Source organism: Oncorhynchus clarkii, chromosome 20 (genome assembly GCF_045791955.1).
Source record: "Oncorhynchus clarkii lewisi isolate Uvic-CL-2024 chromosome 20, UVic_Ocla_1.0, whole genome shotgun sequence".
Classification (NCBI taxonomy): Eukaryota; Metazoa; Chordata; class Actinopteri; order Salmoniformes; family Salmonidae; genus Oncorhynchus; species Oncorhynchus clarkii.
The window spans coordinates 34,953,585-34,967,007 of NC_092166.1; the positions used below are offsets into that span (position 1 = coordinate 34,953,585).

Genomic DNA, 13,423 nt, shown 5'->3' on the forward strand with positions numbered 1-13,423 from the left:
AACACACTCACACAGGTCTGGGTTGTTCATCTACAGCAGGAAGCGGTCTGACTGAGAAAGCAGTAGATGTTCTCATCCAGTTTGGCACCACATACCTACGCGAGGAAGGGTTCTCAACCCTGACATACTTTAAAAAAAACAAGTACAGAAACAGTTTTAAGGCTGAGCATAACCTCAGTGTGGTACTGTCAAAAACGGAGCCCAGAATAGACATGCTCTCATTAGGACTGTGTGTGTTTTCTGGTCTACATCTGTGTGATGTGATCAATCCGTTTATTCCAGTTCAGAATGAAAATGATGTATTCTATTTTAACAGCAAAAGTTCCAACCTAGACAGATATGCAAGAGTGTTTTTAATGGGGGGAAATAAACATGAATAGATATTTATATGGATATTTAATTTAATTGTTTTTTGTTTTTGTCTATGTTGCATTTGTTTTAGGCATAAGGGCAATGAAATGTACCGATATTTATGGAGAGTTGCATATTTTCCTAAGCTTGGGTCCCAGGAAAACACAGAATTTCTAATTTGGGTCCCAGGCTGAACAAGTTTAAGAACCACTGCAATAGAGCATTATTTATTATCATGGCCAGACAGATACAAATTTAGCTGAATTTCCTCAAACTCAAAAATGTCTTTGTCATGATGATAAAGTGGTTTTCAGGAAAAATCATGTATCCACCTCTTTCAAACATCAAACAGGAATGCTATACTGCACCAGCCAATTTTTAAGAATCTGCATTGTAACGTTGGGTTCTGAACAAACTGAGTAAAACTCAAACGGACAACTAGAAAAAGCTCAAACCAAGTTTACACATCCACTGGGTCAAACAGCTGTGTGTCAGAGTGTGTGAGAGTGTGTGTAGTGTACGTGACATGTGTGTACATGTGTTTGCATTTTGATTCATGCATTATGTGTTTGATTTCCCCAGCACTAACCTGTGGGTGGGAGTAGGATTGTTACAACACCTGTAGCAGCAGTTTCCACAAGCAGCAGAGGTGTGTGCAAGTGGCACCGGCAGCATGCTCGGGCCTCCAAAGTTGATTTGTTAAGCTTGAATGGTATTCCCGCCCCCAGAAATTGATAGATGAAGCCAACAATAAGCTTGAAGAGGATAGGCTGGTAACAGGAGAAGGCTGTCTCTGCCTCTAGCCATCTATCAGCTGCTGCTCTCTGTGGGCTAAAGCCAGGTAGGAAACTAGAGAGACAGGCTGGGCGTATACTGCAGCACATTGGTGGCTAAGTGTGTGTGAGAGAGTCGGTTTACACCGACACAGTCAGTGAAGTACAGAAGGGTGGAGTGGAGTCAGTGGGAGTGTGAGTGTGCGTGGAGGAGTGTGGGAGACATTTAACCACTTCAGTAACATAGCTCAGTGTGAGTATCAACCAATCAAACTTTTTTAAATAAGTGATTTATTATTATGCATTGTTTCTGTACAGTTATTGACAGGCTCAAATTAGTATATGTTTAATTTTAATCTTATTGGATTTTATAATAGGATATTACGTATACATTTACAAGTAGTACATACCACAGATTAGATGTCCATCATCCAATTTGTATGATACGTTTGTTATGATTTTCAATTTGTTTAATATGTTACGAATTTGCAACATGTATGATATGTTAAGAATTCCAATTTGTTGTGGCTAACATTAGCTAGGTGGCTCACACTAACGTTAGCTAGGTGGCTAATGTTAGCTAGACTAGGAGTTAAGGCTAGGGTTAGGGTCAGGTGTTATCTTAAAGGGTTAGGGTTAGGGGAATGGTTAGCTAACATGCTAAGTAGTTGAAAAGTAGCTAAAAAGTAGTAAGTAGTTGCAAAGTTGCTTATTAGCTAAAATGCTCAAGTTGTTTGTGATGAGATTCAAACAAGCAACCTTTGGGTTGCTAGACGTTTGTGTTATATGCCAACCCATCCACTCCGACCAACCATCCTCCTTTCATTTTTGACTTAATAAATCCCTTTCCTGCAGTCAAATGACCTAGTGCCCTCCTGGGTGGAATGTTATTCATATTTGTAATAAATATTATTTCAAAAATCTGCTGAAAATCTGAAGTTTTTATGTCAAACGGTTTTCTGTGATGTATATAAAGTGTAATATTGGGATGCAAACTCATAATATAATACCTTTAAGATCTATAACTGACATGGTACAGGTGACTTATTTTTTTAAAGTCCATAACCATGTGTGTGAGATGTGTACTTTTGTTTAAAAGTAGATTTGTTTAAAACTACCAAGAAACACTCTGTGTGACCCTGATTTAGCCCACTGCAGTAAAATTAAGGAACCTTCTTATATAACCATACCAAATGTAACATATCATACAAATTTCAATGTCCTGGATTTTCGTTTACTATGTTACATCTGTTCTATGAGACCGGGCTGTTTTGTTTACATTCCACCAAAATGCGTGGCAGCCATACCCTTCAGGGCCCTTGTCTTTATTTATTTGTAATTTTATAAGATTAGGTGAAAATAAACAACTTTCTATTTCTTTTGTCATTTATGAGATACAAACAGGTTGTTTTGCATTATAGCTGATTGCTTTGTTTGTTGTAGTTTTAAAATAATCTTTATTTTGTATATATATAGCGTAAGCATATATTCTCAATCAATAATTAATCAAATTCTTTCTTTCTGTAGTGGATATATGTATATATATACTCAAGGCTTTTTTTCGTAAAGATTGTTTTGGGGACTCTTTCATTCTGTGATGATTTAGTGCATTTTATTTGCACATTCACATTGAAGTTTGACTTTTTGAGCTGTAAGTGTAGTAGCTTTTGTTGCTATTGGGCCTAAATTGTCTGTAAGGAGTGGCACAATAATTAATTAAGTGATGGAACAGGATTAACAAAGATACATGTATATTCAATTTCCATTGTTTGCTTTCTCCCAGCCTCAGGTGGGGGAACTTAAACATCGTATAACACACACTTTGCATGTGACATGTTTTGACCATTTAAAATGCAAATAATAGCAAATCTTCCTTTGACCTGGATATGTTTTAGACAACTAATTTAACTGTTAAGGTGTTGTTGACCATCTTATCAACTACGAGCTAGAACTGCTCTGCCAACCGTTGTACTCTTCTTTATGGTTGTCTGATGGTATCAAGTAGATGATGTGAATGTAAACAACGGGTGGCAGGTAGCCTATTGGTTAAGAGCATTGGGCCGGTAATCACAATGTTGCTGGTTCGAATGCCCGAGTCAACTAGGTGAACAATCTGCCAATGTGCCCTTGAGCAAGGCACTTAACCCTAATTGCTTCTGTATTAATTCATTGTTAGAGCAGCTTTCACCAGAAGACAAAACTATGCCCATGGGTAGGTGAATTTAAATTCAAACCACAACTTTATGTTAATTACAAAGTAAGACCTATACTGAAGGTAAATATGCAAATAGCTAAGTATGACCTCTAAACAGGAAGTGTTTACAGACCCAGGTGACCGTTTAGTGTCCTGTTCCTCCAGGTCCCTGGAGGATGGTGATGGAGGTAATCTGCTGGACCAGAGGAGAGGCAGCCGCAGTAGGCCTAAGAAGAGTGGAGAGAGGAGGAAAAGCCACAGTCTAGAGGAGGCACAGCTAGAAACACAGGGGCTGGGATGCAGCCTGAACCGAAGCAACTCACTCAGGTCAGAGGTTACTTATGAAAGCAAGTACAATGACTAGAACAGGGCGTGGACTGGGAGGAAGCGAAGCCCTCGAAGTCCATATGTGCGTGTGTAATTGTGATCTCCCTATCCACAGGTCACAGACCATAGAGGAGGAGAGCTTCCATCGGCCTGATGGCGTCATTGTCATCAAAAATGTAAGCACATTTAAATGTAGAGCACAACACCCTGCAGGTACTATTGCACCTTCTCCACTACATGTTTGGATTCTTGGATCTGGCTCAGAAATATGTCCTGATTGAATGATTGATACATTCATGAATTGGTTGATTGATTCATTCCATCATTTCCTCTCTCTCTTGTAGAGCTTTGTGAAATACAACAAAGCCTTTCACAAACTCTTCGAAGACATTCCTGCAGAGGAGAAACTAACTCATGGTGAGTTGATATAAGTACATGGGGAGTGTGTAACTTATTTATGATTTTGTCGTTGTCCATTGAGTGTTTGTCTGGGCTGCGTGTGGATTTATGGCTTGCATGTTTGCTTATGGAGTCGACATAATAATGAATGCATTGAGACATTCAATATAATTAATTCCACAACCTGTGCATTGTGCTCCTTGCTAACAACTAATTACATTAAAATACTTATTCACTCACTTTGCACAATATTTTAACATGTGCCCTCAGCTGCTTAGGACGGCATACAGAACATCACACTGTATTCTGGGAAAAGGGACGTTTCATTCAGTCTCTCTCATTTGGCACTGTTCTCTGCTTGTGTTTTCAGCGTTCACCTGTGCCCTGCAGAAGGAAGTGTTGTATCATGGGAAGCTATTTGTGTCTGTCAACTATGTGTGTTTCTACTCCTCCGTACTCCTCAAAGACACCAAGGTAAGATGCTCAAATATAGTAGAGTAGAGTGGATAACGCCAAGTTCGCCAACATTACAGTGCCCTCCATAATTATTGGGGCAGTGAATCATTTTTTCTTATTTTGGCTCTATACTCTATACTCTATATTCTATACTCCAAACAATGACTATGAGGTTAAAGTGCAGACTTTCAGCTTTAATTTGAGGGAATTTTCATCCATATCGGGTTAACCGTTTAGAAATTACAGCACTTTTGGTACATACATAGTCCCTCCATTTTAAGGGAACAGTATCAGGACAAATTCACTTATATGTGTTTTAAAGTAGTAAAAAGTGAAGTATTTGGTCCCGTAATGCATAGTACACAATGACAGCATCAAGCTTGTGACTCTACAAATTTGTTGATGAATGAGAAAGTTACAGACCCACAAATATCATACCCCCTTCCAAAAAAATGCTAACTTCCCTTATTTTAATGGTGAGAGGTTAGATGTATGTTAGGGGTATGTTATTTTGGCATCTGTAACTTTTTTTCACAATTTAATTCAGGATTATTGGTAATCAATGCAGTTATTTTGAAGTGTTTAGAAACATATTATATTATTATTTACAATAAAAGTGACTCCAAAATGACACAATACAGTATTTACCATTAATTTCTATTGGCCACAGAATTATCTGAAACACAACTAAAACAAACAGCAAATGCTTCTAACAAATATGGATGAGAATACCCTAAAATGAAAAGTGACAGTCTGCACTTTACCGTCATAGTCATTGTTTGATCTCAAATCCAGACTTTTGGAATACAGAGCCAGCAGAAGAGAAAATGCATCACTGTTCCAATAATTAGGAGGGCACTGTAAGTAGAAGTAGATGTACAGTTGTGGTCTGTGTTATGTGTGAAGTTGATGTTGTACCTGTTTCTTTCTGTGTTATTGGTGAAGTTGTTGTGGTACCTGTTTCTTTCTGTGTTATGTGTGAAGTTGATGTTGTACCTGTTTCTTGTTGTAGGTGGTGGTTCACGTGTCCAGCATTAAGGAAGTGAAAAAGCAGAACTCAGCCTTGTCTATGCTCTCCATCCACACTACGGATGGAGACAAGGTCGGAAACAAACCCACAGTGGCCCTGATAGTCTTTGTTTGAGTGCGTGCGTCTTTGCATGTGGGCTGTTGTGTAGTCCCTTATTCTGTTTTGTCTATGTTTTCAGTATTTGTTGGTGTCTTTGCGGAACCGGCAAGTGTGTTACAAAATCCTGCAGACTGTGTGTACACAAGCACAGGTATACCCACATGATCACTGACCTATCTCTCTCTCTCTTCCTCTTGCTATATAACTATCTCCCGTCTTTCTCTCTCCTGTCTTATTTACCCCATTTCTATCTCCTTATCTATAATCTGCAATTATCCTCTCCTTTCTTTGTTCTCTGTTTTCACCAAAGATGAATACTCTTTAACACACTGCATTGTGTGTCATACTGTGTTCACACAGCAGCAGGGGGAGCAGGGGGAGAATGGTAGCAGCAGCCCCCACGTCTCGCCAGGAGAGAACGGTGTTGACGACGTGAATCAGGACATAGACACGGTAAGACCCCATCATGTCCCACCATGTACTGCCCATTTCTACTTTGACTGGTGATGACAAATGTCTGTCCTTTGTTGACACACCTACCTCTGGTTCCTCATGGTTGATCTGCGCTGTGCACTTAGTGACGTCAAAGAATCCACTTTCACTTTCCAGAACTCACTTTCAATATGATTTTGTGTGGAATGAATTAAGACACCACCTAAGATAAATCATGGGCTTGTCATATGATCAGACACACAAGCATACTTTCCTTTTCATTTGAACCCTTCCCTGCCCACAGATATCCAGCCACTCTAGCCTGGAGGACAGTATGGAGCAGAGCCTTCCTAAAGAGACTGTCTACTCTGACCTGCCCAGCAAAGGTTAGAAAGACTGTATTAGGATGTTTCCGCAAGAGACAGGAGAAAGAAAGGAGGGAAAATAGGATTAACAGAGGACATAAGAGAGAATATTATGTTATGCTGTAATAGTACAATGATTAATAAATGCATGTTCACCTTCCTCAGGGAGGTACAGCTCCACTCCTAGAAGCAGCATCAGCAAAGACCAGGACGATCAGTTCACATTCACAGAGGAGGAAGACTCAGGTAGTTTAAACACACACTGAAGCACACGCAGACACACTGACAACCACAACCACACACACGTGCACATATACCACACACACACACACTTAAATGTTGTTTGAATAATCAGTCAAATCAATCAAATGTGTTTATAAAGCCCTTCTTACATCAGCCGATGTCACAAAAGTGTCACAAAGTGCTGTACAGAAACCCAGCCGAAAAACCCCAAACAGCAAGCAATCCATTGAATCCATTTTCTCTTCTCTGGATCAGCTAACTCGTGTTTTTGGAGAGTCACTGAAAGGATTAAATCTCTCCTCCTCATCAGAGAGATGAGCAACCTCAACGTCCTCCTCTCCATCTATCTGTTTCTGTGAGTACCATCTACCTCTCTGTCTTTCTCTCCGCCGCCTCTCTACCTCTCTAGCCTCTCAATGTCTAGACCTAGATGCTGAAGCCCTTCCCTCACCTCTTATCTTATCCACACACTGCCACCAGTGAGTCTTGGTGGTTCTAAACTTCTTCTGTTGAAGAATAATGGATGCCAACGTGTTTTTGGGGACTTTCAATTCTACAGAAATGTTTTGGTGCCCTTTCCCAGATTTGTGCAACGACACAATCCTGTCTCTGAGCTCTACGGACAATTCCTTCGACCTCATGGTTTTTGCTCTGACATGCATTGTCAACTGTGGGACCTTGTATAGACAGGAGTGTGCCTTTCGAAATCATGTCCAGTCAATTGAATTTACCACAGGTGGACTCCAATCAAGTTGTAGAAACATCTCAAGGATAATCAATGGAAACAGGATGCACCTCAGCTCAATTTCGAGTTTCATAGCAAAGGGTCTGAATACTTATGTAAATAAGGTGTTTCTGTTTTTGTTTTTTTTTCAAATTTGCAAAACTTTCTAAAAACCTGTTTTTGCTTTGTCATTATGGGGTATTGTGTGTCGATTGAGAAGAAATTGTTTAATTTAATCCATTTTAGAATAAGTCTGACGTAACAAAATGTGGAAAAAGGGAAGGGGTCTGAATACTTTCTGAATGCACTGTATAGCCTTGTTATTGTTATTGTGTCATTATTTTGTTTTACTTTAGTTTAATTAGTAAATATTTTGTTAGTTCTTAATTTTCTTAAAACTGCATTGTTGGCTAAGGGCTTGTAAGTAAGCTTTTCACGTTAAGGTGTTATATTCGGCACGTGACAAATACAGTTTTATTTTATTTTATTAAATTTATCTAGCGCTCTCATGAGTGCTTTGTTCTGATCTTGTCCATTTTCAGACGTGCGTCTACACATGACTTTCAAATGTCTCTTATCTATCCATCGTGATTTCCTGGTCCCTTTGGCTATATAATCACCTTTTCATGGAAATGCAGGTGTCTGTCTGCTTAGGTATGTTGTCTTTCTGGTTTGGTTTGGAGCCATCTGATGTTTATATGAGGTTAATTCCTGGAGAGATGGTTAGATACAGTACATTCAGAATGTATTCACACCCCTTGACTCTTTCCACATGTTGTTGTGTTTCAGCCTGAATTTACAATGGATTCAATTGCAATACCCCATCATGTCAAAGTGGAATTATGTTTTTCAAATGTTTTACTAATTAATAAAAACATTTAAGCTGAAATGTCTTGAGTCAATAAGTATTCAACCCCTTTGTTATGACAAGCCTAAATAAGTTCAGGAGTAAAAATGTGCTCACCAAGTCACATAATATGTTGCATGGACTCACTCTGTGTGCAATAACATGATTTATGAACATGATTTACCTCATCTCTGTACCCCACACATACAATTATCTGTAAGGTTCCTTAGGTCGAGCAGTGAATTTCAAACACAGATTCAACCACAAAGACCAGGGAGCTTTTCCAATGCAACGCAAATAAGGGCACCTATTGGTAAGTGGGTAAAAAAGCAGACATTGAATATCCCTTTGAGCATGGTGAAGTTATTACACTGAACAAAAATATAAACACAACATGTAAAGTGTTGGTCCCATGTTTCATGAGCTGAAATACATTTTCCATATGCACAAAAAGCTTATTTCTCTAAAATGTTGTGCACAATTTAATTTACATTCATGTTAGTGAGCATTTCTCCTTCACGAAGATAATCCATCCAACTGACAAGTGTGGCATATCAAGAAGCTGATTTAAACAGCATGTGATCATTACACAGGTGCACCTTGTGCTGGGGACAATAAAAGGCCACTCTAAAATGTGCATTTTTGTCACACAACACAACACCACCGATGTCTCAAGTTGAGGGAGCATGCAATTGGCATGCTGACTGCAGGAATGTCCACCAGAGCTGTTTCCAGAGAATTTAATGTCAATTTCTCTACCATAAGCCGCCTCCAACGTCGTTTTAGAGAATTTGGCAGTACGTCCAACCAGCCTCACAACTGCAGAGCACGTATATGGCGTCATGTGGCGAGCGGTTGTCAACAGAGAGCCCCATGGTGGCGGTGGGGTTATGGTGTGGTGCCTAATGCATTTATTTCAATTGACTGATTTCCTCACATGAACTGTAACTCAGTCAAATTAATAAAATTGTTGCATGTTACATTTATATTTTTGTTCAGTTTAATTACACTTTGGATGGTGTATCAATAAACCCAGTCAAAGATACAGGTGTCCCCTAATCTATGGATTCCACGTGAGTGGGAATATAGATATGCATCTGTTGGTCACAGACACCTTAAAAAAACATGCACCTCACAATGGGCCTCAGGATTTGGTCACAGTATTTTTGCACATTCAAATTGCTATCGATAAAATGCAATTGTGTTCGTTGTCTGTAGCTTATGCCTTCCTAACTTGCCGGAGAGGAAGGAAACCATTCAGGAATTTCACCAGGAGGCCAATGGTAACTTTGAAGCAGTTACAGAGTTGAATGGCTGTGATAGGAGAAAAATGAGGATGATCAACAACATTGTAGTTACTCCACAATACTAACCTAAATGGAAAACTGAGTGTAAAAAATATTACAAAACGTGCATCCTGTTTGCAACAAGGAACTAAAGTAATACTGCAAAAAATGTGGCAAAGCAATTCACTTTTAGTCCTGAATACAAAGTGTTATGTTTGGGGCAAATCCAATACAACACATTACTGAGTACCACTCCATATTTTCAGAAACAGAATGGAGCTAAGGCAAAATCCTAAAGGAAAATCTGGTTCAGACTGCTTTCCAACAGACACTGGGAGATGAATTCCTTTTTGAGCTCTCGAGTGGCACAGCGGTCTAAGGCACTGCATCTCAGTTCTAGAGGCGTCACTACAGACCCTGGTTTGATCCTGGGCTGTATCACAACCGATCATGATTGGCCCAGCGTCATCTGGGTTAGGGTAAGCCTTCATTATAAATACGAATTTGTTCTTAACTAACTTGCTCAATTAAATATAGATTAAATAAAACATGTAAAAGACAAGGACAAATCTAAACTGGAGTTGCTTACCAAGAAGACAGTGAATGTTCCTGAGTGGCTGAGTTACTGTTTTGAATTAAATCTACCTGAAAATCTATGGCAAGGCCTGAAAATGGTTGTCTAGCAATGATCAACAACCAATTTGACAGAGCTTAAAAGAATACTGGGCAAATGTTGCACAATCCAGGTGTGGAAAGCTCTTAGAGACTTACACAGAAAGACTCTCAGCTGTAATTGCTGCCAAATGTGGTTCTACAAATATTGACTCAGGGGTGTGAATACTTATGTAAATTAGATATTTCTGTATTATATTTTCAATAAATTTGCTAACATTTCTAAAAACATGTTTTCACTTTGTCATTATGGGGTATTGTGTGTTGATGGGTGAGAAAAACAGATATTTAATCAATTTTGAATTCAGGCTGTAACACAACAAAATGTGGAATAAGTCAAGAGGTATGAATAGGAAGGCATTGTAGATGGATCTTGTTTTTGAAGCGCAATATGTTCTCCAGATGGTCACACTGCATGTACTGTGAACTTCTTTCATACTGCATGTACTGTGAACTTCTTTCATACTGCATGTACTGTGAACTTATTTCATACTGCATGTACTGTGAGCTTCTTTCATACTGCATGTACTGTGAACTTCTTTCATACTGCATGTACTGTGAACTTATTTCATACTGCATGTACTGTGAGCTTCTTTCATACTGCATGTACTGTGAACTTCTTTCATACTGCATGTACTGTGAACTTATTTCATACTGCATGTACTGTCAGCTTCTTTCATACTGCATGTACTGTGAGCTTCTTTCATACTGCATGTACTGTGAACTTCTTTCATACTGCATGTAGTGTGAGCTTCTTTCATACTGCATGTACTGTGAGCTTCTTTCATACTGCATGTACTGTGAACTTATTTCATACTGCATGTACTGTGAGCTTCTTTCATACTGCATGTACTGTGAACTTCTTTCATACTGCATGTACTGTGAACTTATTTCATACTGCATGTACTGTGAACTTCTTTCATACTGCATGTACTGTGAACTTCTTTCATACTGCATGTACTGTGAGCTTCTTTCATACTGCATGTACTGTGAGCTTCTTTCATACTGCATGTACTGTGAGCTTCTTTCATACTGCATGTACTGTGAACTTCTTTCATACTGCATGTACTGTGAGCTTCTTTCATACTGCATGTACTGTGAACTTCTTTCATACTGCATGTACTGTGAACTTCTTTCATACTGCATGTACTGTGAACTTCTTTCATACTGCATGTACTGTGAACTTCTTTCATACTGCATGTACTGTGAACTTCTTTCATACTGCATGTAACTGTGAACTTCTTTCATACTGCATGTACTGTGAACTTCTTTCATACAATATAAACTGTGAACTTCTATCATACTGCATGTACTGTGAACTTCTTTCATACTGTATGTACTGTGAACTTCATTCATACAATATAAACTGTGAACTTTTTTTATACTGCATGTACTGTGAACTTCTATCATACTGCATGTACTGTGAACTTCTTTCATACTGTATGTACTGTGAACTTCATTCATACAATATAAACTGTGAACTTATATCATACTGTATGTACTGTGAACAAAATAATGGTCTCTCCCTTTAGAATCTGGTTCCTCTCACAATGTCTTCTTCTTTTTATTTTATCCAACCTCCAAGTCCTTATAGTAGATAGGTTTTCCTTGCAACTGTCTCCTTTGGTTTCTCTTTCATTAGTTGCCTGTGAACTGTGGAGGATACATGTAATTGCGTGTTTGTGCTCTGACAATACTTTCTATTTGCCCCTCAGGGGATGAATCAATTCATATTGAATTACACCTAATGATGATAGATTTATATAGACTGTGTTAGATTTTGTATCACACTGTAGAGAGATTACCTTTCATGTGCGATAAAACAGTATTCAACAGTATAAACAATAAAGATTAGGGAGGGAACACTTCCTTAGTTATTTTGCCGTATGTGTACAGTACATAAGATTGCGTGTGTGTGTGTGTGTGTGTGTGTGTGTGTGTGTGTGTGTGTGTGTGTGTGTGTGTGTGTGTGTGTGTGTGTGTGTGTGTGTTTTGTGTGTGTGTGTATATAGGGTGGTGCTTCTACTGCTGTCATCAGGGTACATCGGCCTGCGGATCTTAGCACTGGAGGAGCAGCTGAGTTCCCTAGGGGCCCTGCCTGAGTTCTCCATACACCACAGAGAGTGAGCAAACACGCACGCACCGCGGGGTAGTTTTCCACAGATTACTGTTCCCCGTTGTGATACCATCAAGCACCTTAAAAGAACTCCAAACTTCTACATGAAAAAAGGAAGTCACTTCTCAAATGAAAAACCATTAAACTATTTATGGTGAAGCATGCAGGCATGAGGATAAGGCAAGCTAGCTCAAACCGGTTGTGTAGACAGAGTGTTCTCAGACATCAGCAGCTACAGTACATCAGCAGCAGCAATCGCAGGAGGTTAGAAGATAAACGGCCCCGGAGGAATGTCACTTGTTTTTCCAGAAGTCACTCCACTATTATTATCCATAAACCTAACTACAGGAACACCCCTTGTGGGAATTTGAATCTTCACTTTACTAATATGTGTCCTCTCACTGCTCCTTCCTCATTCACAGATACAGGTACAAGGAAACGTAGTCTGCAGAGACACACAGCAGGAAGAATAAAAAGCAAGACTGTTTGTCCAAAGCCACAGGACAACAAACTACGTAGATCCACTTACTGTATAAAGGGTCTCAATTTCACGTCGTCTTGTGACTCGTGCGATGGACCATTGTTAAAATATTCAGTATTTATTTGTGGATCCTCCCGATCTGTTGAGGAGACAGATCACTTAGAATCTACGACTCTAGCGCCCCGTAGTGGTGTTTCTCAGAAATGTGGAAAATGTTGACTTCATACAAAGCAACATACCTTTTTATCTATTTCTTGGTAGCCTATATTTAGTAGAATTTGATTTCAGGCCGTCGCAGTCCACTCCTAAAATAAATTGTCTTCCTGCTCTATTTGTTTGTCTCAGCTCAACTGGTTATGCCTGTTTTATTGTCTTTCTGTAAATTGTGTTATTTCTGAAAGTAATTAAAGTCAGCAATTACTTTAATCTCAAATTTCCTTGCAAATTCATTTTAGAGAACTTGTCTAACTGTCAGTGTCACAAACAGGCCAGCACATTCTCCTCAGCACATTCTCCTCAAAACCAAATTAAACCTACTGTACACAATTATTAATGAAGTATACTTCCAATCTATAAAATCATGTATTTGAAAAAAGGCTACTTCTAAACATTCAAAATATATGTTTTC

At 39.0% G+C, this 13,423-nt stretch overlaps 1 protein-coding gene across 1 annotated transcript; it reads left to right on the top strand.

Moving 5' to 3' along the window:
- Window positions 1–3,196: 3,196 nt before the first annotated feature.
- Window positions 3,197–13,134, top strand: LOC139377065 (GRAM domain-containing protein 2A-like). The gene is made up of 13 exons (XM_071120112.1): window positions 3,197–3,228; window positions 3,484–3,645; window positions 3,761–3,821; window positions 3,990–4,062; window positions 4,415–4,518; window positions 5,513–5,602; window positions 5,709–5,774; window positions 5,975–6,082; window positions 6,366–6,447; window positions 6,592–6,672; window positions 6,925–7,024; window positions 12,211–12,321; window positions 12,737–13,134. Exons 1-13 carry the CDS (start codon window positions 3,197–3,199, stop codon window positions 12,756–12,758), a joined length of 1,092 nt encoding a protein of 363 aa, XP_070976213.1. The 3' UTR covers window positions 12,759–13,134.
- The last annotated feature ends 289 nt before the right edge of the window (window positions 13,135–13,423 follow it).

Coding starts and splice junctions, on each gene's coding strand:
- LOC139377065 (XM_071120112.1), top strand. CDS start 3,197: ATGTTGCTGGTTCGAATGCCCGAGTCAACTAG. Junction 6,448..6,591: donor CTCTGACCTGCCCAGCAAAG/GTTAGAAAGACT, acceptor CACCTTCCTCAG/GGAGGTACAGCTCCACTCCT. Junction 12,322..12,736: donor TTCTCCATACACCACAGAGA/GTGAGCAAACAC, acceptor CCTCATTCACAG/ATACAGGTACAAGGAAACGT.